General features: G+C 42.1%; 2 protein-coding genes across 7 annotated transcripts in view; one reads left to right on the top strand and one right to left on the bottom strand.

Annotated features, from left to right (window-relative positions):
• The first annotated feature begins 5,426 nt into the window (after nucleotides 1–5,426).
• Nucleotides 5,427–12,292, top strand: ELL2 (elongation factor for RNA polymerase II 2). Of its 5 annotated transcripts, XM_064404871.1 has the most exons (5): nucleotides 7,936–8,349; nucleotides 9,072–9,109; nucleotides 10,476–10,579; nucleotides 11,201–11,372; nucleotides 11,812–12,292. In XM_064404871.1, exons 1-5 carry the CDS (start codon nucleotides 8,343–8,345, stop codon nucleotides 11,896–11,898), a joined length of 408 nt encoding a protein of 135 aa, XP_064260941.1. In that variant the 5' UTR covers nucleotides 7,936–8,342; the 3' UTR covers nucleotides 11,899–12,292. The 5 variants fall into 5 exon arrangements, 3 of the variants coding, with proteins under 3 accessions (XP_064260940.1, XP_064260941.1, XP_064260939.1); XR_010353668.1 differs by lacking the exon at nucleotides 11,201–11,372 and having other exon boundaries at nucleotides 7,936–8,893; XR_010353667.1 differs by having other exon boundaries at nucleotides 7,936–8,893; nucleotides 11,201–12,292.
• A 3,755-nt stretch (nucleotides 12,293–16,047) lies between these two features.
• RHOBTB3 (Rho related BTB domain containing 3) overlaps nucleotides 16,048–20,769 on the bottom strand; it is a 28,229-nt gene continuing 23,507 nt past the window's right edge. For both annotated transcript variants that reach the window (XM_064403264.1, XM_064403265.1), the window contains exon 12: nucleotides 16,048–19,642. In XM_064403264.1, coding sequence (XP_064259334.1) covers nucleotides 19,527–19,642 — 116 coding nt within the window. In that variant the 3' untranslated portion in view covers nucleotides 16,048–19,526. The remainder of the gene's footprint in view (nucleotides 19,643–20,769) is intronic.

Here is a 20,769-nt window from a genome sequence, read left to right as displayed (position 1 = left end):
TCTCTCTTCCGTAAAAAGTTGGTTCCCCATGTTAAAGGAAATCTTTCCCAGCAGCCCACACAAAGCAGTAGTATACCCTGGGATGTAGACACTTTAGCTATGCTGAGAAAAGCTGTTCCACCCTAGCTCTTTGGCCTTGGGCTGCTACTTGTGGTCATGAAAAGATCAGCTGTCTCAAGGAGGACACAGGTAGAATCATTGTCACCTCCCTTAAATGGAGGACAGAGGGCGTCCAGTCTGTCCTGGGGAAGAGCAGAGGGGCCACCGCGGCGTCTCCCAATAGGGTAGATCCACAGTGTCCTGTTTATCCTGCAATTTCTGGAGGGGTAACCAGACGTCACTGCTGAGTGAGGAACGGCTGAAGGAAGGCAACATTGACTCCATGCTCAGAAGGCATAAAGCAAGATTTATTAGGAACTCCACATATTTTGTAGACAGGATCATTCACCCAGAACTTGATTGGTTCTTAAACAACACCCCTCACACCATTGATTAATTAGGATCAACACCTTTTTGTAAATATCTTTCCATAAACATCACATGTTCACATACAAACATTCCACATGTTCACAAACACCAGGTGCAGAGATTAAGATAAGAGTTGTTTTAATTCTTTCTCTGAGTGTTCTCACAACTTCCCTAGGACAATGTCTGGGAAAGTTATCTGTTTCTCTCTGTCAGCATCCAGAGATGACAACAAGAGGCCAGTCTCTTAGAATCATCAAAAGAGAGGGAAGTCCAGGTTGCAAAGGCTCCATGTCCTCTATGGTCTTGTTGATCTTCCTCAGGTCATGGAGCAATCTCCAGGAATCAGAAGTTTTCTTATGAATGACAAAAACTGGGGAATTCCAGGGACTGTTTGTAGGTTTGATGTGGTCTTTTTGTAGTTGTTCACTTACTAATTTTTTGAGAATATTATATTTTTTTTTGTTTAAGAGGCCATTGATCAATCCAAATTGGCTGACTGGTTTTTCATGATAACTTCAGAGTGGCAGATGTCACTGTGGTTTTCATAAAAAAATCCACTTCTGTCTTTGCTCCTCACTGGGACAACACGTCTCTTCCCCATACTGTTATGGGCTTCTGCACCATGGAGGGATGGATGGTTGCTGTTCTTCCTTCCTTCCTACCTGTCACAGTAATAATGAATTCACTTTGCAGACACAAGGTAGCTCCTCCAATTCCTGTGAGAGCACCCATGGGTGTTACCAAATTCCAATTGCTCGGCCAAGATGCATGAGAAATCACAGTGACATCTGCTCCTATGTTCAGCATACCTGTAACAGGAATGGTTTTACCAAGGTGTGTTAGACTGCGTGTCAGCTCTGGCCATTCACTGCCAACATGTCTTATCCAAAGGACATTAGGCACCAGGCCAGAACTCTCCAAAGGCATTTCTCAGCATACAACTTGCTTATTTCTACTCAGTGGTAATGTAATAGTGATAGCTGTTGTTGGTTTTGGTTCAATTACCATCGGAGCATTGTAAGTAAGTGCTGAAATCATCAGCTCTTCATTATAATTTGCTGAGATAACATTGGAAAGTCGAAGTTGGAAACATTGAAAGTCCAAGAATTTTATTAGTGTCCTTGCCTATAATTAAAATGTCCTGGTTTTGTTATGAATACATTTACTGTGGGAATGTATTCACGGTAAATTTTTTTTTAAAATAAATTAATTTGGAATTTGTTTGTTTGCATCATGTCCCTGGGGATAATAAGTTGGGATTGCTTCAGAGATGGTTTTATCTTGTATGACTTTACATCTTATCTTAGCCTAATCAGTCAGACTTTTTGAATTATTTCCTAAATCAAAATAAGGTAAAGTAGGTTTTCCTTCTGTTTTTGCAGGACTAGTATGTAATAGGTTAACTTCTTACTTCTTCAGAATCACTAGAATTCTCACTGTTCTTTTCCTCCCTTACAACCTTGTAAATCACAGACTGTCTCAGAGGAATTTCATGGTGACTAGAGCCTATTTTGTAATGTTAACAGAGAAATCCTCCCTTTTGCTAGCAGAGACACTGGTGTAGAGAATTTTTTCCCTCTTTCTCTCCCCCCACTCTTTTTCACAAGCCACAAAGAGTTCACATTCTGGGGTGGCAGAGAGGGGACCCGGACATGGCTCAGAAAATGGCAAAATTCGGGGGGCACACCACGGTGTTAGGGGTGAGGGTGTCACAGCCCCATTCAGAATTTCAGGGTCTCTGGTCACGGCTGAAGCAGAGCGGGTGTCTGGGGACTGTTGGGGGGAGGCGCCGAGGAAGTCGGCGTTTAGAATGTTTAACCATATCAATCATTGTACGATACATCGGTAGTAACTTATCAACTGTTTGTGTTTATGGTGAAAGTATTGTATAGTTTTAGTCCTAAAAGTTCCTAGAGGGGGAGTGACAACATAGAAATTTCATCCGCAGCTGGAAACTGCTTCTGAATGTATAATAGTAAGTCTTTTAACTTGGTTTTTGAAATGTTACAGGAATTACATTTGACCAGATCTTTGAGATTTTTATAAACATCTCCAGGCAAATTGGTCTTTGTATCCTAACATGTTCCCCAAGGCTTACCTGATGTTGAACCACAGGCAAGTCCTTGACGGATCTCTGTCCTGATTGAGCCAGCAATGAGGGTAGAAATCCAACTTCTCTCTTTTTGTTAGAGTTGTGATCCTGGGATTTGTGCTTCTCTCAGCAACACTTTACAAAAATTACCTCAGGGCTTTTAAGTCGGACAGTTATTTGTTCAAGTGATTTGCTCCTGACACAGGAACACCAATTTGCCAGACAGTACCCTTTTCTGACCCATAGATGGGGCAACTGAGAGGCATTTATAAACTTTTATTTTATTTTCAGTCTCATAAGAAGGGTGAGGTAATATAGATGTTATAATTCATGCTATCACAATCAGAAGCTGACTATTTCCTAATTACAATACACTATAAGTGTTTCTTGGCCTATCAGCTTTTTGCCACACCACGCTGGAGATGCTTTAAAGCCAATCATCTAAAACGACTCCTCATGGGTCCCACTACAATGCATCTTTCATAGTTCTGTTTCTCCAAAGTATCCAGTCTTATTTACAAGAGCATCCTTTGAAACTTTTTTCTAGCTTCATTCCTCCCTCAACAATAGCTATCTTATTCCGTAGCACTTCTAGATCAGCATTTCTTACCTCAAAGTTTGCATATAGATGCATAATGTGTGGGCCTTCTGTCAGGCCCTGAGAACTCTCTAAAAATCCGTTTCCCACATAGGTCAATATCAGTGTAGCTGCTTCTGGAAATACAAAAAGCTCTTTCAAGATTCTTCTGAAGAGAAATGTATTTTTCCTTTTCATCCTAAACTGCAAAACCCCCTCTAGGATGTACAGCAAACAGGTTATTTAGATTGTCTTTGCACAATAGCAGAAAACTTCCCCTTTGATCAGCCTGAATTGCAAAATTCTTATCTGTATTAGAGGAATTTAATTTAGTCTATAGTAGCAGTGAGTCCCCAAGCAGGGAATAAAGAGCTTTGACTCCATGATTTCAGAAGGCTGAAGAAATGCTTTATTGTACTACGCTATACTATACTATACTATACTATACTATACTATACTATACTATACTATACTATACTATACTATACTATATTAAAGAAAAACCTGTGACCCCTTACAGTCAGTCATGACTCAGCTTTGACCTAATTGGTCAGTCAATCCAACAACCATCACCGGTCCAATTAACAAATCCCTTTTGGGTAAACAATTTCCACAACACATTCCACAAGTGCCAAACAACAGATGCAGCAAGTGAGATAAGAATTGTTTTTCTTCTTCTCTCTTCTCTGAGCTTTCTCACTGCCTTCCTCAGGAAAAATCCTGGGAAAGTTGTGCCTGCTGCTCTCTATGAAGATAGCTGTGGCCATAATTCACCCCTTTTACTATAATAAAAAGAAAAGGAGCTGCATTTGCAATTCTTCTGCTGGGCTCTTGCAGAAGAAAGAACAAACACAGTTAAGAGGTTCCCTTAGCAATTTGGTGGTTGTCAAGCAGAACCTCAATCAGATGCTGATGTAGAATGACCAGGGAGATTCTTTACCTGTAGAATATCTACTTCTACCATATCACTAAAACAAGGTTTACAATATAAGAAACCCAAACAACAGATGGAGCAAGTAGAGATAAGAATTGTTTTTCTTTTTCTCTGAGCTTTCTCACTGCCTTCCCCAGAAAAAACCTGGGGAAGCTGTTCCTGCTGCTCTCTGTGAAGAGAGCTGCAGCCACAAGTCTCTGCTGTGAAAAAGTGATTTCTGTGCAACAGGGTTGATAAAGGACAAACCTGAATTAGCAAAAGTGGTATTTGTTAGAACTACCATTACTCATCACACACTTCAAACAAGCTATACCATCAGCCCCAAAGCTAATATGGCTCCATGTTAAATATTTCTGATGGATTACACATCCATATGTGAAGATGGAATTAGGATTTGAAGCCAGTATTTATGCATATACAAACATTGTGCGAGAACATTGCATACTCAACATAGAAACCAAATATCACCTGTACAGGGTAAATGCTGCCATAACATGAATACACTTCTCCCATCAGGTTCACAAGCAGCTTAACCAATTCTGTGCTTGCAAATAATCTGTTCCGGCATCTTTTGGGGCCATGAACCAGGAAAATCACATCAAAACACTGGGACCATGAAAATTTCTGCAGATACAAACCAGACAGGTGACACAAGTGACTGCAGCAACCTCCAATAACGTAGCGGGACCCAGGTTTGCTGCATTCTCTTTGTCATTGTGGGTTTCTAATTCAGATTCACAGAGCAGCTTGAGTAGAAAGGGACCTTAAAGACCCTCTGGGTACAACCCCTCTGCCATGGACAAGGACACCATCCACTAGACCAGGTGGATCAGAGCCCCTCCAAGCTTTGGCAAATACCCAAGGACACCTTTTTCTCTGTTTTGCAAGGTCAGATTTCCATGCCCATGTTCACAGATGGCTCCAGGCTCAGGCAGAGCATTGATGGTTCATCACTCTTATCTCCACAGCCCAACAGAGGTCCTATTTTGGATGGCTCTCACTGCTCCCAAGGCCCCAGGGAGCAGCCACTGCCTCTCCTCCTTCTGCTTTCCCCTCCAGGTTCAGAGATTTCCTGCTGCTTCCTCCACGTCTGAGACAACTGGAGGAGTTGAGAGGCTGAGGATGTGGCTTCTGGCAGAGAGCTCATAACACTCAGCTGAGTATTTCATTCTCCTGCCACTAAGCTGTCAGGCTGCTTACACAAATTCCTCCTGCTTGGAAAGGGCTGGTGTGAGCAGCAGGAATTGTTGCTGGCTGTAATGTTTCCAAGAGCTGGACAAAAAAAACATTTTGAGGAAGGCCACTGGCTGCCCTTTGTCAGCAGCACAAGGTCCCCTGTGAAGGCCACCCCTGCACAAGGACAGCCTGGCCTTCTGCAGTACCCAGAGCACCTTTCAGGTTTCAGGCTGGCCTCGTCCCTCACCCTGGAGAAGCAGGTTGCTGTTGGAACTCTGATATCCGCAGTTTCTGGCTGGATTGCTGTGTCTTACACAGACAGCCCTGGAGACAACAGTACAGACAGGCTCCATGTGCAAGAAAAGGGGACTTTGTTCCAGCTTTTCCCTTGGACCAGCATGCAGCAAGCACACCTGGGCCTCATTCAGGTCAGTGTGGGCTGGTAGTCAGGTTCTGCTGGGAATTTAGAGCTTTTACCCTACTTTCTATGGTAAACCATAAAATCAGAGGATTTTGGGAAAGTTGTAAAAGGTATCTTTTAGAGATAGCAGAATTGTGATTAAAGTAGTAGTTATAAAAGTAGTAGTTATAAAATAAGTTGGCAGAAAAATTATGTAAAAAGTAGAAAAGTAAGGACAAATAGAACAATGGTCTGTGTATTAACACTTGTCTAGAATAAGCCCCTAAGCTGCAGAAAAGTATACCTAGAGGGTTATTAGGGAGTTCTAAGCTTAATAATGGAGCTCTGTGCATTGTGTTTTAAGGCTTACAAGCAGGTATTGTATTTGAAATAAGCAAGCATTATTTTAACAAAAGGTAGGTGTGCTTATAGTGGTTGGATGGAACTACTGTCAATATGCTTTTGCTTTGTGGGGTTGGTCAAAAAACTTATAAAGTAAGTTGTAACATTAAGCTTTGGTCTGCTGCCTGGGATGTGAGCTGCTGGCATCTTCCCATTGTCATAACCATGTAATGAGAGTGATGCTGGAAAATAAAACAGCCCAAGGCACGTTCCTTGCAGGACTGTCCCATTTGTGATTTGTACGCAGACCCCCCGGCAGGCGATACTTTCCACAGCAAAATATGGAACAAACCCAGCTGCACCGAAACGCAAATTTCAATCTCAAAATTTCAATTTTCGTTTTCCTCTACTCAAGCCATGAAGAAATACATATATAGCCACCACAAATCTATATTTACAGAAGTAAATATAGATTAAATATTATATATTATATACAATAGATATATAAATAGATACATAAAACAATCTGTGAATAGACAACTGTACCAACCTAAATATCCATACAATTGCATCAATACAAATATACAGCTAGATATGTGTATACAGATATGTATACATATATATATACACATCTACATCTATACACACATCTATATATACATCTACAGATATATACACACATATGTAAATACATATGTAAATATAATTACATCCAGAAATAGATTGATACACATATAAAAAACCAAAAATACATGTATCTACCAATACAAATACCAATATACCTATTTAGAGAGCCATATACCTACAATTACGTCAACAGAAATAGATACCTACACACTGTAAACCTAGGAAATAGAATACAGATGTAACAACAATTGTGTATAGATACATATATAAGCACATAGAAATAATTACAAACATACATGTGTGTGTATATATACACATACATATATATAGCATACAACAATGAAAATATGCATAAATATAACAACATACATCTAGAAATAAAACCATACAAATGGCAACCTACATAGGTAAATATCCATGTAATTATCACTGCCTATATGCAAGCCCATGTAATTTTAAACAGAACTGCCAGCAGAGGGATTCCAGCTGCCCCATCTTCAAAGCCTCTCCCTCAGCCTCCTCCTCCCGGGCAGAGCAGCTCTCCTGGACAGGGACAGCAGATGGGACATGTGGGAAGCAAAGGGAACACTGAGTCAGTATGGGGACATTTCCCTTGGCAGCAGCTGCACTTCCATCAGGGAAGAGGAAATGTCAGAGCCTCCCCAGGAGGGTCAGAAAGAGAAAGCAGCCGAGCGGGCCAGGCTGTGGTGAACGCAGCCACGGCGGGACCGTCCCGCAGCCCCGGCAGAAAGGTTCCGTAATTGTGCAGCAGCAGTGTGCTGTGTGTGCAGCAGGTTGGCTACTTGGCTTTTTCTCCCCACTTAGGTATCATTCTTCCTTCAGCAAGCCCTACAGTTTGCTGGTTGATGTTAGCCATGCAGCAAATGGGTGGGAATGACAGACGTTCCAGTTGTGGGAACTCTCCAGGATATTAGCAAAGCACGATTTCATCCATAGCATTTAAGCAAGTGTTCTTGGTTTTAGTCAGAAGTGCTGCTGGGCAAAAGGGCACGTTGCCTTTGGTTTCCTCACATGCTGGCTCTTTCTCAGTGTTCAGCTCGGTGTACAGGGTGTATGGGCTTGGTGCCTGTTTTGTGTTACTCTTGGATCCTTTGAGCTTTGGGTTATGGGAGTTTTGTGCTGCTTTGGGGCAGAGGAGAACTTTCTGGGCTTTTCTTTGCGTTAGCTGTAGGGAAGGTTTGGTTGCCATGCATGAATTCACAGAGCAAGCCAGAGCGGCTGCTATTGTGATGTCAGCAAAGGGCTGCCACGTCACAGCGTTGTCAGCAGGAGGTTTTCCTGGTGCCTGCGAGGCCTCAGCGTCCAGAGCAGCTCTTGGCACGCTCCTTGCAGGAGGATCACCTCGACTGAGCTGTTCTCAGATTACAGCCAGTGTCCTTTTGTTTCTCTATTTTCTTGCACAGTCCATGGACTTGTGCAAGTGTCCGGTTTTCCCCTTTTTACTTGCACAGTCTCAGGACTTGTGCAAGTGTCCGGTTTTCCCCTTTTTACTTGCACAGTCTCAGGACTTGTGCAAGTGTGGGTTTTTTTTCCATTTTTGTTTCCCGGCCTACGGACTCGAGCAGCACTGCTCAGAGGATGGAGCGAGTCCGTAGAGCAGTCAGCAGCGCCTTTTCATTGGTGGCTTCTCGGAAAGCTTTTCTTCATTTGGCTGTTTTTTCCCTTGGGACAGCACATTGGAACAAAAAGGGCATAAAGATGCCATATGTTTGGTAAAGCTCCTGTCAACAGCTTCAGCTGAAAAGGGGGTGTCTCTTGCCCAGAAGGGTGTGTAGGAACCTCCAAAATGCAGACTGGGAGAGCTTTGCAGGCATCCTTTAAAAAACCATGCAGATCTCTCCAGAACTGAGGAAAAGCATCTTTGTTTCTGCATTCCATCCTTAAAGGATGTGCCTGTCTAACTGGACCCCCTCTGTGTGCTCCAAGAGCCATTGGCTCTGCGCTGCAGGGCAAATTGCCGAGCACTTGGTGTGTGCTCCTGAAGCCCAGAGCTGGGCCTGTGCTGTGTCCCAACAGAACTGCAAGCGCTGAGAGGGGTTTGGTGGAAGCTTTTGTGGGAATTGTTTACAGCAACCGCGTGGCACATGCTGCATGCAATTTACAAAAAGAAAAAGCAAGTCCAGGAAAGAGAGGAAAAAAAAGCTGCTTTAGCTGTAGGCTGGACAATGAGCTGCAATGTAGGCACTGCCTGCTAAGGAACAATTTGCATCTTCATGGCCAAGTTTCTAGTTCCTTAGTGGCAAAGCTGAACAAAAGGTAGACACAGCCTAGGGTATTGTCCTGCAGACTTGCTTGCTGTGTTAAAGAAATGCTGATCCTAGAGGGATGTTGTGAAATGAGAGTGCTCTCTGCTTGGGTGGACTTGTTCTGTGGGCTTCCTCAGCACAAACAGCTTTCTAACAGCACCTGGTTCATTTTCCCTTGCCCCTGGCAGCTCGCCTCAGAGGTGGAAGGAGTCAAGCGCGCACTTCGGTGAGTGGGACGGGCACCCTTGACATTCCTGGTGTCTGAGGAGTGTGGAGAAAGCTGTGGGCTTGGCCTGTTGCAGTAGAGTGTCAGCCTGGCAGGCCAAAAGAAAGTCCATGTCCACGTCTGCATGAACACTACCAGAGGGATTCCATCCTTTCCTCCTTTTCCACTGAAGAGGTTTTAACTAATGGAAGTCAAGCTTTGCAGACAGGAGGCTGCATGCTGATTGTAGCCAGCCTGAAATATCTCCTGCAGAAGCATGCTCAATCCTGTCTCAACTTTAGCCTGACCTAAACATCTGACTACTTTAATTGAGTTTTAATGACTGAGCATCCCACTTTTATCCAAATTCATGACTTCTGCTTTGGACAGCTGGGAATAGAGCTCAGGAGAAATCAGGTTCTAAATGACAGGTTACTCCCTGTCCCTCACGCTGCTGCCTGTCTGCAGAGCACCACAGCAGCAGCAGAACCTCCTCTGGCTCACTCTCTTCCTCCAGAGGCTAAAGGGGACACAAAGGACAACAAACCTCCAGGTGTTGTCAGTCCAGGGCCTGAGCATCCTGCAGAAATCAGTGGCAGCTTTGGTTGGTTGAGTGCAAAGCTTTGGGGCAGTGCAGAGCTGCAAGTTTCTGAGCAGGCAGCCCTTGCCCTTTGAGGATGAGGATGCTGTGGGCTGGAGTCCTGCCATGACCTCGCACTTCATCCCAGCCACTGATCCATGGGAAATGGCATCTGAAAATTCAAATGCAGGCATCATTTTCATGGCATTCTCACAGAGACTGTGAACTTCCCTTGGTGTCAGAGAAGCAGTAGCATGATGTCCTTTAGTGCTACTGGTGTGGAAGTCAGCCCCTTTGTGCAGAGTCTGTGCAGGCTTCCTGCTGTCAGCAGAGAGAGGTCCCCAGGTGCAGTTCACAGCCTTGTGGGGTGCCGAGGAGCCGCTGTTGTCGGCAGGGACCCACCCCTCTCCACGCCCTATCTAGGTAGCTACAGGCACTGCTTTGACTGCCCCCTTAACTTTGATATGACCCAAGTGTTGAGAAGACTCCTGAGCAGCTCTGCATGGCAGAGACCAAATCTGTCTGTGAAGGGCTGGAATGCAGTTCCTGTTGGCTGCTCTTGAAGGCCTGAAATCCTGAGGGGAAGCCAGTTGAGCAGAGCTGAGCAGGGAAATGTTGCCTACTTCTACTCAGACACTCCCAGAGCAACTCCAGGGTTAATTGGGACATAAACACCACATAAACAGCCCCACACAACAGCTTTTGCCTTCAGGGGAGCTGCTGCTTGCTGCTTCTGCCAGCTCTCAGGAGCCAACTTCCCTGCTCCTGATTGCTTGTTTGTGCTTTTTCCCTGCCTATTCCTTGCAGGTCCCGCTAGGAGAGGATCTTGCCAGTCAGGACTCCTGGGCCCAGGCAGGAAAGGCGGAGCGGCAGGAGAGCACGGACAGAGTGCACAGTGCCCAGGAGTTCAGGTGTGTGTTGAGCTTTCTCGCTTTCTCTGAGCAGGGGTAGGCATTGCTGGGCTTTAGGAGGCCCAGTGTCAAAGAACAAATTTGGCTTTCTCATTGTTGGACTTGCTCAGCACATATGGGGGAAGGCAGCCCAGGGCAGGTCTGTGCACTCAACTCCATAAATACATTCCTTTACAAAAATATTTTGCAGATGAATTTTTGCAATTATATGTAACTTAAGTTTTTCTTACATAGGAAGAGATTATAATTTAGCAATGTTTCTTCTCTTCCTGATGCTGCTGTGTTTGCCATTTGACATTTGAAATGAAGGCACATAATTTCTAAATGCTCTCCACTTGCTAATGAAGAAAATCTCTATAATGTAAGCTATTAGTAACTAGAAATGGGCCACATAGAAATGTGGCAGATTCCTAGATTTACCCAACTGCATTTTCTTGAAGCCCATGAGCTTGAAAGTCGAAACTGTGAGTCCCAGAGCCACTGACTCAAAGCTTGAATGTCTATGTTTGACATTACCCTGTGCTTGGTGTAAAATTATATGCGTGTTTTATGGAACAGAAACATACTAGAGTGTTCTCTTAGAGTTCACTCAGAGAAAAATGGTCTCATTTTTCCCATTAGAAAATACGAAGCCATTGTCTCCTTGGAGCAACGCCAGCGCTACAAGGATGACTTCAATGCAGAGTATGAGGGATATCAGAATTTATATTTTAAGATTGACAAGATCATCAAGAAATTCAGACAATTTCAGGAGCAATGGAAGTCTCTGACTCCAGGCTCCAAAGCCTATCAGGTAAAGAAGGATGAAACCATGAAGACTGTGCTTCATCACAGTAGTGCTCTGGATTCCCTGGAGCTGCTCAGTGAACAGAGGGAAACTGTGGAACTGGCATATATGCTCAGACACTGCTTGGGCTGGGTCTGATTTTTGCAAGACCCAGCCCAAAAGCCCTGGTTTGAGCTGTCAATGAAGAAACAGTTGTCTATGAGAGATGTCCCAAGCAGAGTCTTAGAGCATGGACTCCTTCTATTGCCTATTGAGAGGCTTAATTACAGATCTTGGGTGATGCTGGGAGATGGAGATTTGTTTTGCAGAGCTCCCAGAAGAGTGGTGGCTCACAGACGGAAAATCTCTAGAGTCAGTCTGAGTGTACTTTTAGTGTTTTACCAAAGTTTGCATTTTATGGTGGTAATAAAACATTCTTCATGTTTTGTTTTTTTCTTTCTTAAAGATTCTGCACCATCGAATCCTAGCAGATTATCAGCATTTACAACAGGCACGTGTGACACCAGACCTGCAGGGCCATGGCAACTGCTGAGTCTGCCTCAAGGCTTTTTTAAAGCAAAGGACATCACCTTCCAAACTAGGCAGAAGCATTTGCATGCCCTGATTTTCTTTTGCTTTCTCCCTCACAGGGTAGCCCCAGGGTAGTCTGAAATGAGGAGCAGGTGCCAGTACCTCCACAAGAAGCTGGCCCATATTCAGAGTCGCATTTCTGAATTTGACCAGCAGTGAGTGGAGTACTGGCACCAGACATCTGCTTCAACAGAGGAACATCTTTGAACTCAGGATTTTTTATTTCAACTAGAAGATTAGGTTTTTAGTATTATACAAATTAGTATAGAACAGTAGGTTATTTTAGCACTTAGCAGTGGATTATGTCTTATAAATGTAGGATTAGTTCAAAGAAGTTGAGTTAATTTAAGAAGTTGAAAGAGGATAGTATTGAAATTTAAAAATAAAGAAATCTCACTATTGGTAATTCCTTCTCTCATTGTTGCTTGTATCATATTTGGAGTGGGTTTCTTCTGGTCACTTCTTTTCAGGTCAAGACTTAGGTTTGTCCACTGAAATAAATTTTATCAGTAGTGGGTGGAAGCCCATTACCTCTACTATGAAGTTGTGCTCATTTTAAGAGAATATTGTAGCAAATGTAAATTCTTTATGGTAAGTATAGGGGTGTTTCTTGTTAATTTAAGTCCTTTGCCTAAAGTGGTGGAAGATGTAGACATTTGGACAACGCCGTCCCCAAATGACCTTGTTGTGGAGGGTTGCAGAGGAGTGCACACGGGCTGCTCTAAGCTGTCAGCTAAAGCAGCTCTCAGGACTGCTTGGAGATCATGGCCTCACCTTGTCAGTGAGCAAAGGAATATCCGGTTCTTTTGCAAGTGGTATGTTAAACACATTTACAAGTGTTGGAGGCAAGGTACTTCAATGGGTTTTGAAAAGAAGTTGGGTTCAAGTGTCACTGTATAAACGCTGTCCCCTTTTGAGCACTTTTAAAACTAGTCTGTCTCAACCAGCCTTTCTAGAGAGACACAGATGTTGATTCCTGCACAGACCTATGGGGACTTTGATGTCTAGTCCTTTTCCTAAATTTCCTGCCCTTTATTTATTCAGCTGACAGGGTAAAGGTGTTACCAGCAATACCATAACCTTGTTTTGGGGAGACATATGGAAGTGACTGAGGGAGGACAATATTTGGGAACATTGAAAGGTGGCTGTGAATGCCCCTTTCTTCCTTGGAGAGTATTCTACAAATTCCTCCATTGTCTCCATGACAACAATGTTGAGTCCCTGTACCTGAGAGGCCTCGGGGTGTTTTGTGATTGAACACCTGAGCCATTGTTGCCCTTCTGCTCTCCTTCAAGCCAAGTTCAAGAAAATGCCACCTCTTAAACCCTGAGACTTGGGTCCATTTCTGCCTGGCTCAGGCAGAAATGCTCCTCCAGCTCTGCAGTGCAGCAGCCCCAGGGACGCTGCCGTGGGGCCATGGGGTGAATTGTGGTGGGGTGCCTCCCTTGGGCCTGCTGGCTGCTGCTGCTTGACAGAGCGTGCCAGAGTGCTGCTGGCCAGGGTGGGCTGAGACAGACATTTTACTAGCACATCCTTATTCTGGGTCATGTTTCACTCTTCCTGTAAACTACTGTTAGGATGTGTAATGTCCACATTATTAAGCCTCTGTATTTCTGGCTGTCATTTTTGTCTGGATTCCTTTAAATACCAAATGAGAAATAAAAAACTCTCTAGTCCAAACAGGAAAAGATAAAAAAAAAAAAAAAAAAAAAAAAAAAAAAAAAAAAAAAAAAAAAAGACAAAACAACACAACCGCTTAAAGTGGAAAAATACTTGAATTTTACAACAAAAAAGCCATCAATCCAATCAATTGTAGTTGCTGGAAAGCTGCTTTCTACGCATGTTAAAAATTATTATGTGAGCTCAGGAGGCTCTGCGTAGCTTGGATCTAACTCTTCAAGTTCATATCTGGGGAAAAAAAGCAGGAGCATCCCTGAGGACCAGAAGGATGCTTGAGACCCTTGGGAGTGGGGCAGGGCACAGTGTCCTTGGCAGAGGAATATGATGGGGAGCTAGCACCCTGCTGGCTTTACCAGTAGCCTTTCACCACTCTCTGTCCCACACCTGCTCACAGCTGAGATAACCTGTGGTGCAAAACAGATCTGAGCATCCCAGCTTGCAGTGCTGCTAGTGAGGCTGCACCCATGCTTGGGGTGGTCCCCACCTGCTGCTGCAGGCAAGAAGATTTTGGTTTAGGAAAAAGCAGAACTCATCAGGCTAATGAATGAAAAGATGTCCCGGTCTTTAGAAAGTCTTTGTATATGAACTGGAGTATCCTTAGTCTTCAAAAGGATGGGAGTGTCATGGCCCAGGCTTGTCTAGCTGATTTCTCTGGTTAACTCAGCATGGCTGAACATATAAATCAATATAGGTAGTTGTTGATTTGCATTTACAGCCTATATCCAGGCCCCCGATCTTTATCCTTTTCAGCAAAGAATAGTGAGAATTTAGTATCTTCAGCTTGAAGTTCCCAGGTGAATCTCCAGGTGACGTGGAAAATCTTTCAAGTTAAAAATCCTAAAACAGTCTTCACCCTGACAGCCACAAAAGTAAGAATCAGGGCTGGCTTTTCTCTGATGAAGTCCGCCTCCCTGATACACAAAGGACTTGACTAGCAGCCTGCCTAAGATGAAGATGTATGCAGTGATATTGTAGTTGGGCTCAGCCGTTGTTTTCAGCTGTCCTTGAACAAGAGGCTGGGAGTAGAGCAGAACTGAGAAAAGGGATGGATTTCAGTACTGGAGGATTGTGTGTTTTTCCCCACCACTTGACCTGAACCTCCTTCTCCTTTCCAAATGTGACAGCCAGATATACAGGCTAAGAATGGCATCAACACTTATTAAGATACATGATTTCAAAATAGCCATTTTCATAATAATAACATTTATTGTGAAACACATGCAGTAAAAATATTTTGTGAGAACATCACTTTACGGGAAGTCAGAAGTACAGACCTGGAGAGGAGGAATAACTGCAAGCCTTCTAAAAATAAAGCTTTGACCAGAATTCAGCCTTCCACCCCAAACCACCCTCTATACTTGGGTGAAATGTTGCTACTGTAGGTTGCCTTCTCTGTCTTCAACCTGAGGCTTTTGGAGCAGATCTGGACTGGCTGATGTGTCTGTCTTCATACTGACACCACTTTTTGCCTTGTTTTCTAAGAAACACTGTGGACTTAAAATGACAGCAAAGACTGTGTTGTTCTCCCCCAGCAGAGCTTCCCCTACTACCACTGCAGTGAAGTGAGCACAAATGATCTCAGGTAACCCGTGATGGCTGAATACCATGTCACAACCCTGGAAAGAAGACTCCATCTACATCAAAGTTAGTGCCAATCCTCTGCATGATTTCTAGCTATCCATCCATGCATCCCTTTCCACAGTAAATTTCTTGCAGTTCTGCACTTGCTACAAGATAGCAAAAATCTCACCAGACAAGCTTTTAGGAAAAAGATAATCAGGTTCCCTACATCACTACAGATCTACAGATCTGTAAAGTAGATCAACTAAATCACTACAGATTTACAGTAGTGTCAGTGAAGATGGGATGAGTCTTAATAGTGTCCTTGTTGCCTCCTCTTTTCAAAACCACTGGAAAAGTCTGACAGGTAATAAAAAACTACAGGGAGCCTACATATACTTACCTATAAAAAGGTACTCCCACAGAGCCTGGATGGGGAACTAGCCGAATCAATGCTGGACCCAAGACTAGTGATCCTCTGCTATCTGATCTCCCCTTCCTTTTTCTTCCCTCTTTCTTCAATGCTTAATAAACCAAACCCTTCCTCCTAAATTCTCCCACTGCTGTCTGAACACACTCTGGCTTTTGGGACAGTGCCTGCAGCTTTCATCAGTGCTCAGTGCTGCTGTTGTGGCTCAGTGGGTGCTCGCTTGAGGACCTAGGTGTCCAAGGTGAGGCTGGGGCTTTAGTCTAGAGGAAAGTGTTCCTACCCATGACAGGGGTGTTGGGACAAGATGATTTTAAGTCCCTTGCAGCCCAAGCCAATGGCTCTTCTCAAGCCAGTATGGTTCTATGATTCCAATAAGCTACAAAAAACATCACCAGTGTAACACTCACGTATGTTAATATACATCCATAAGTAATCACATAATACTGATTAGAGAATATTTTTTTAATTTTGTATCAAAAATTTTACATATTCAATCTAAAACTGTGTAATTTAGTCAGGATACACTAAAAGAAAAACATACAAGAGTTTCAGGACATGCCTAATAAAATAGTTGTTCTTTTTTCTAACAGATTGGGGTTTTTTGGTGTTGTTGGTTTGTTTGTTGGTTTGTTTTTTTTTCCAAATCAACCACACCATGTCTTAAGGACAAGAACAAAGGTTTTCTGACTATCATATGGAAAACCTTACTAGTGCAGAAAACTTTTTTTCAGTCTCTATAAAGCTTAGTGCTAGTTTAGGACAAGAACACACATATAGAGGATAGAAAAATTAACAGTGTCATCCACTATTCAAAAAATTATTTGCTCAAAGTTAATTTTGAGAGTTAGTTCTAATGAAGGACTCAGGAGTTGCATCTCTACTTAAACTTAAGCCTAAACATATAATTTCAAATGCTATTGGTACTGCCTAGGGACATCCAAATTCACCACTGACCTCTTTCTTTGATCCCAATGCTGCCAGTGCCAGGGGAGTTTGGGAGGTGTTGGAACCAGTGGAAGCATTCCAGAAACATTTTATTTTTTCAAAACCACCTTTTTCTTTAAATAACTTTTTTTTTCCAATTGGTTCCTGATTTTTATTTTATACCATAGTATAAGGTGAGAGGTTTATATCAAAGTGGTTTTTACTTTATGCCATGCACAGTTATAAATAAATACCAAATTCAGAACTGCCCTAATTCCTGACTATCTGTGATGGATACAGTCCTAAAGCCTCCACTAAAACCAGCTAAGAATAGCAACTCACAAAGCATCATTATCTACTTTCAGTCATGTCTCCAAATGCTAAAAAAGGCTTAAAAATAGCTCTAAGATACATATATCTCTACAGAAAATCATGTTAGAGAATGAAAATAAGAATGTCTAGTGAGATTTCTTCTATGACTTAAAATTTATCACATGGTGTATGTCTGCAAGTACAACACATCTGCACCTGATACAGGCAGCATTATGGGGATACACAGTAAAATGGAAACTTAGTTTATTATTTGCACAGTAGTAAGCATTAATCTCTGAATCTCTGAATAAATACTAAATATTTTTATTCTGCTTGACTTCTCTGTATAAAACCTGTGGCTATCACTGACTAAAATGCATTATAGCAAAATATTTCTCTGGTTTGGATAGAAAGTGTTTATATTTCCATTAAGCCTATTTTTAAATAACTATAAAACATTTACAGAAAATTAAAACCAGTACTTTCTTGTGTGTTACCTACACACAAATCATTGGCAACAGATGAATTCCTAGTGGAAAACTGGGAAAACTGGGAAAACTTTCAAAACATTAAAAATGCAGGACTATACGGAGCTTAGACTAACATTCATAGAACTTTTGTGTCACTTTTGCACAGGATGTCAGTGTGAAGCATTTAATCCCCACTTTTCATAACTGAGCTGACTTCTGCTAGAAGCACCCAAGGATGCTATAGATGTCTAGACCAGCTGTTGTTTAACTGTATGCACAAATTTTTCCATTACTTTAGCTTCAAAAACCTTACAGTTTTATTATCTATCCAGTAATTTAATTTTGCTTAAAATTTTGATAACTATATAACTACAAAAACTACTTTTTTCTCATGTCAGTTCCATACATATTACTTTTCTACTATTTTTTTTGTTTAATAATTTCAATTCTCTTTCATGATCCTGAAAAAGCATTATCATTCTCTATATTTTAAGCTCCCTATATGCAAGACTTAGATAAGTATATTTATCTTATAAATAACTTTAGGATTTGCAGATGCAGAGTTTAAAAAAAAATCATTCTTGCCTAAAACTAACCTTGGAATTTGAAGTCTGCAGCAGCCAGCTGAGCCATAAACTCTTTTTTATTTTGTATGTATACAAAAACAGGGAAGGAAAGACTCTCTTAAGTTCTGCAAAGTGTCACAAAAAAAAAATCTCTATGACTCTAGAATGGAAATTGAAAAGAACAGTTTATCTATAAAACAGTATTGAAAAATGTTCTTATATCTTAAAAAAAAAAAGATTCAGTTCCAGCAATTTGTCTTTCCACCTTCCCACAGATGCAGTTTCCAGGTACATTTGATGTGGTAGAAATGCCACAGTCTCAGGCTACATACCACATCACAAAGGCAGATGAAAAACCAGATCTGAAAGTTCAAGAATGATAATGAGACATTTAGTTCCTTGATTAGATTTTGCTTTAGAAAAGCACCTATGCTCAGGAAAAAGCTGGGTTCTTTTTGGCATTAGCACATACTATGTACATACAAGTCAGCAGCATGACAAGTTATTTTGGTCAAGAAAATAAAGATGCTAAATAGCATCTTCAAGGATCATGCCAGTCATAATATTCTGGGGTTTTCTCTTGTATCTCAGAAAGGATCTACAGCTAGGTTTATCTCACATGGTGTAGCTTACAGGCACATGATGATAACTAAACTTGAACTGAATCCCTTCTGGGGAGGTTTCAGATCGAAGTCCCACCACAAAAGCCAACAATCCTGGCAGCACTGGCAAATCTGCGAGGGTCATCTCCTTCATGATCAGCACATCTAAGATGTATTGTGGTGACTACAAGCCACTTCTTCTAGTGAGTTTTTTTGCTCAAACCCCAAGAAAGGCTGTTGATCCCTCTACCTTTCTTCCCTGTCCATCAGTACCATACAGATATGCTCTGAGTATACGTAGTTTTCCCACTCTTCATTTCTCATGGGGAAAAATACAATATGAGCACACTAACAAAGGTGTTCTGCAGAGTGTGAAAACAGGCTTTCTTCTCCTACCTACTGGCAGGAAAAATTATGTCATTCTTAAGATATTTGGAGGCACTAGAGAATACTGTAATGCATAGGCATTTGTCTGGAATTAAAATATCTACTCATAAGGTTTTAACAGAACTACAGGCCTTCTCTGGAGTAATACATTAGTAGCAACTACAGTGCTTCTTAAGCCTACCCATTATATTGTGAACTAACAAATGCTGCAGAAAATTTTTGTATCCTGAAGTATTTGAAGAACTTATGACCTGGCTTCTCAGCTTCCCTGCACTGCTACTGTATCCCTATGCTTCTATTACACACAGATTTACAGAACCAGTCTATTTTCAACAGATTCAGTTTAGCAGTCATAAATAACATGAAAAAAATAAAATAAACCAAAAGGAAATTAGAAAGGGGAGCAGAAGCCAGTCATGGCACTGTCTTCTAAGACATTTAATCCCCATGAATATGAAATCCTTGTGCTTAAAATAAATCTCCAGTGTCCATTTCTCAATGCTTCACGGTAAAAATAAGTTATTTGTTAGCAAAATAAAGAATGTCCGTAATTTCCAGAGGAGGTCAGTGTCAGGTTTCTTGACATGATTTTTATATTCTATATAATCCCCAATGCGAAATTTTGCAGTTGAGATGTACTTGATGTGTATTCAGTCTCTTTACATTACTGTGCAGTGGCATTTCTGAGAGTGGATATAGTTCCTGTAATCAGCAAGCTGCTTCAGGTACAAATTTGAAGGCCATCGGTGCATCTCTACAAAATTGCGCTCTTCCACTAGAAAAAGAAATAAAGGAATTCAATATAATATACAGAAATAGAACACACATGCACAGCCTGCAAGAAGTAATTTAATATAGATTAAAAACCATTAAAGATATAAATACAACTACAAAAGTAGAGATGAGTGCTGCCTGTTTTGCATTGAGCTCTGCTATGGCACAGATGTAGGAGTTACCACACAATATTTCCTTGTTATTAAGTAAGTAATAAAAAAGTTTTTTGAAAAAATGAATAGAATACTTATTAAGGACAGCAAAGAGACTTTCCTAAAGATGAGCATACTTTATCCCTAGAGGATAGTCATAGGTGGTATGCAAGGATTTTTCTATGCTGCAGAACTGTAAAGCAGGGTATGTCAATTCCTGTGCCAGTACTTTGTCTCAAGATCAATACAGAAAGTGTACTGAGGTGAGGAGTGCAGCTAAGAATTCAGCAAGATGATAAACTCTTATTGCATGTGGTTCATTGCATTTAATCACTGACATAGTCATATAAGACTATCTAGATTACTCCCCTCTGCATTTGCAGAAAGATGCATTTTCGTCCCCTTAACCCCAAATATTCCAGAGCCAGTTTGCATCCATTGCTCCTGGTTCCTTGAGGGCCTCAGACCAAGGCACAGCAGAGAGGCCCACAGCCAGGAGAGCCTGAGGGCAGGCAAACTGCACCCACCTGGGCACAAGGCACGGCTTCAGGGGAATATCCTGCTAATCAAATCTGATTTCCTCTATGGCAAGGTAACCCTCCTAACTGATCAAGGGAAGCCAGTAATGTAATGTTTTTGGATGTCAGTAAAGCTTTTGATACTGTTTCTCACTAAAACAGGATCTTTCTTGACAGAATGTCCAGCTCACAGATGCATAAACACATCCTGTGAAGGGTGAGCAAGCGGCTCACAGGTCAGGCACAAAGGGTTACAGTGACTGGGGTGACATCAGACTGGGGACCTGTCACTAGGGATTCCAAAGGCCTCCATCCTTGGTCCTGTGCTCTTAAACATCTTCATAAGTGTCTGGGATGAAAGACTGGAAAGGACACTGAGCAAATTTGCAGATGCTACAAATCTGGGAGGAGTTGTTGACTTCTTCAAAGGCAGGGAGGCCCTGCGGAGAGGACTCAAT

Source organism: Passer domesticus, chromosome Z (assembly GCF_036417665.1).
Source record: "Passer domesticus isolate bPasDom1 chromosome Z, bPasDom1.hap1, whole genome shotgun sequence".
Classification (NCBI taxonomy): Eukaryota; Metazoa; Chordata; class Aves; order Passeriformes; family Passeridae; genus Passer; species Passer domesticus.
This window is presented reverse-complemented; position numbering and strand designations above follow the sequence as displayed.

Bases quoted from the DNA above. Each gene is read 5' to 3' on its own strand.
- ELL2 (XM_064404869.1), top strand. The intron at 9,110-10,475 runs GTGAGTGGGACG...TATTCCTTGCAG, and splicing joins GGAGTCAAGCGCGCACTTCG to GTCCCGCTAGGAGAGGATCT. The intron at 10,580-11,200 runs GTGTGTGTTGAG...TTTTCCCATTAG, and splicing joins CACAGTGCCCAGGAGTTCAG to AAAATACGAAGCCATTGTCT.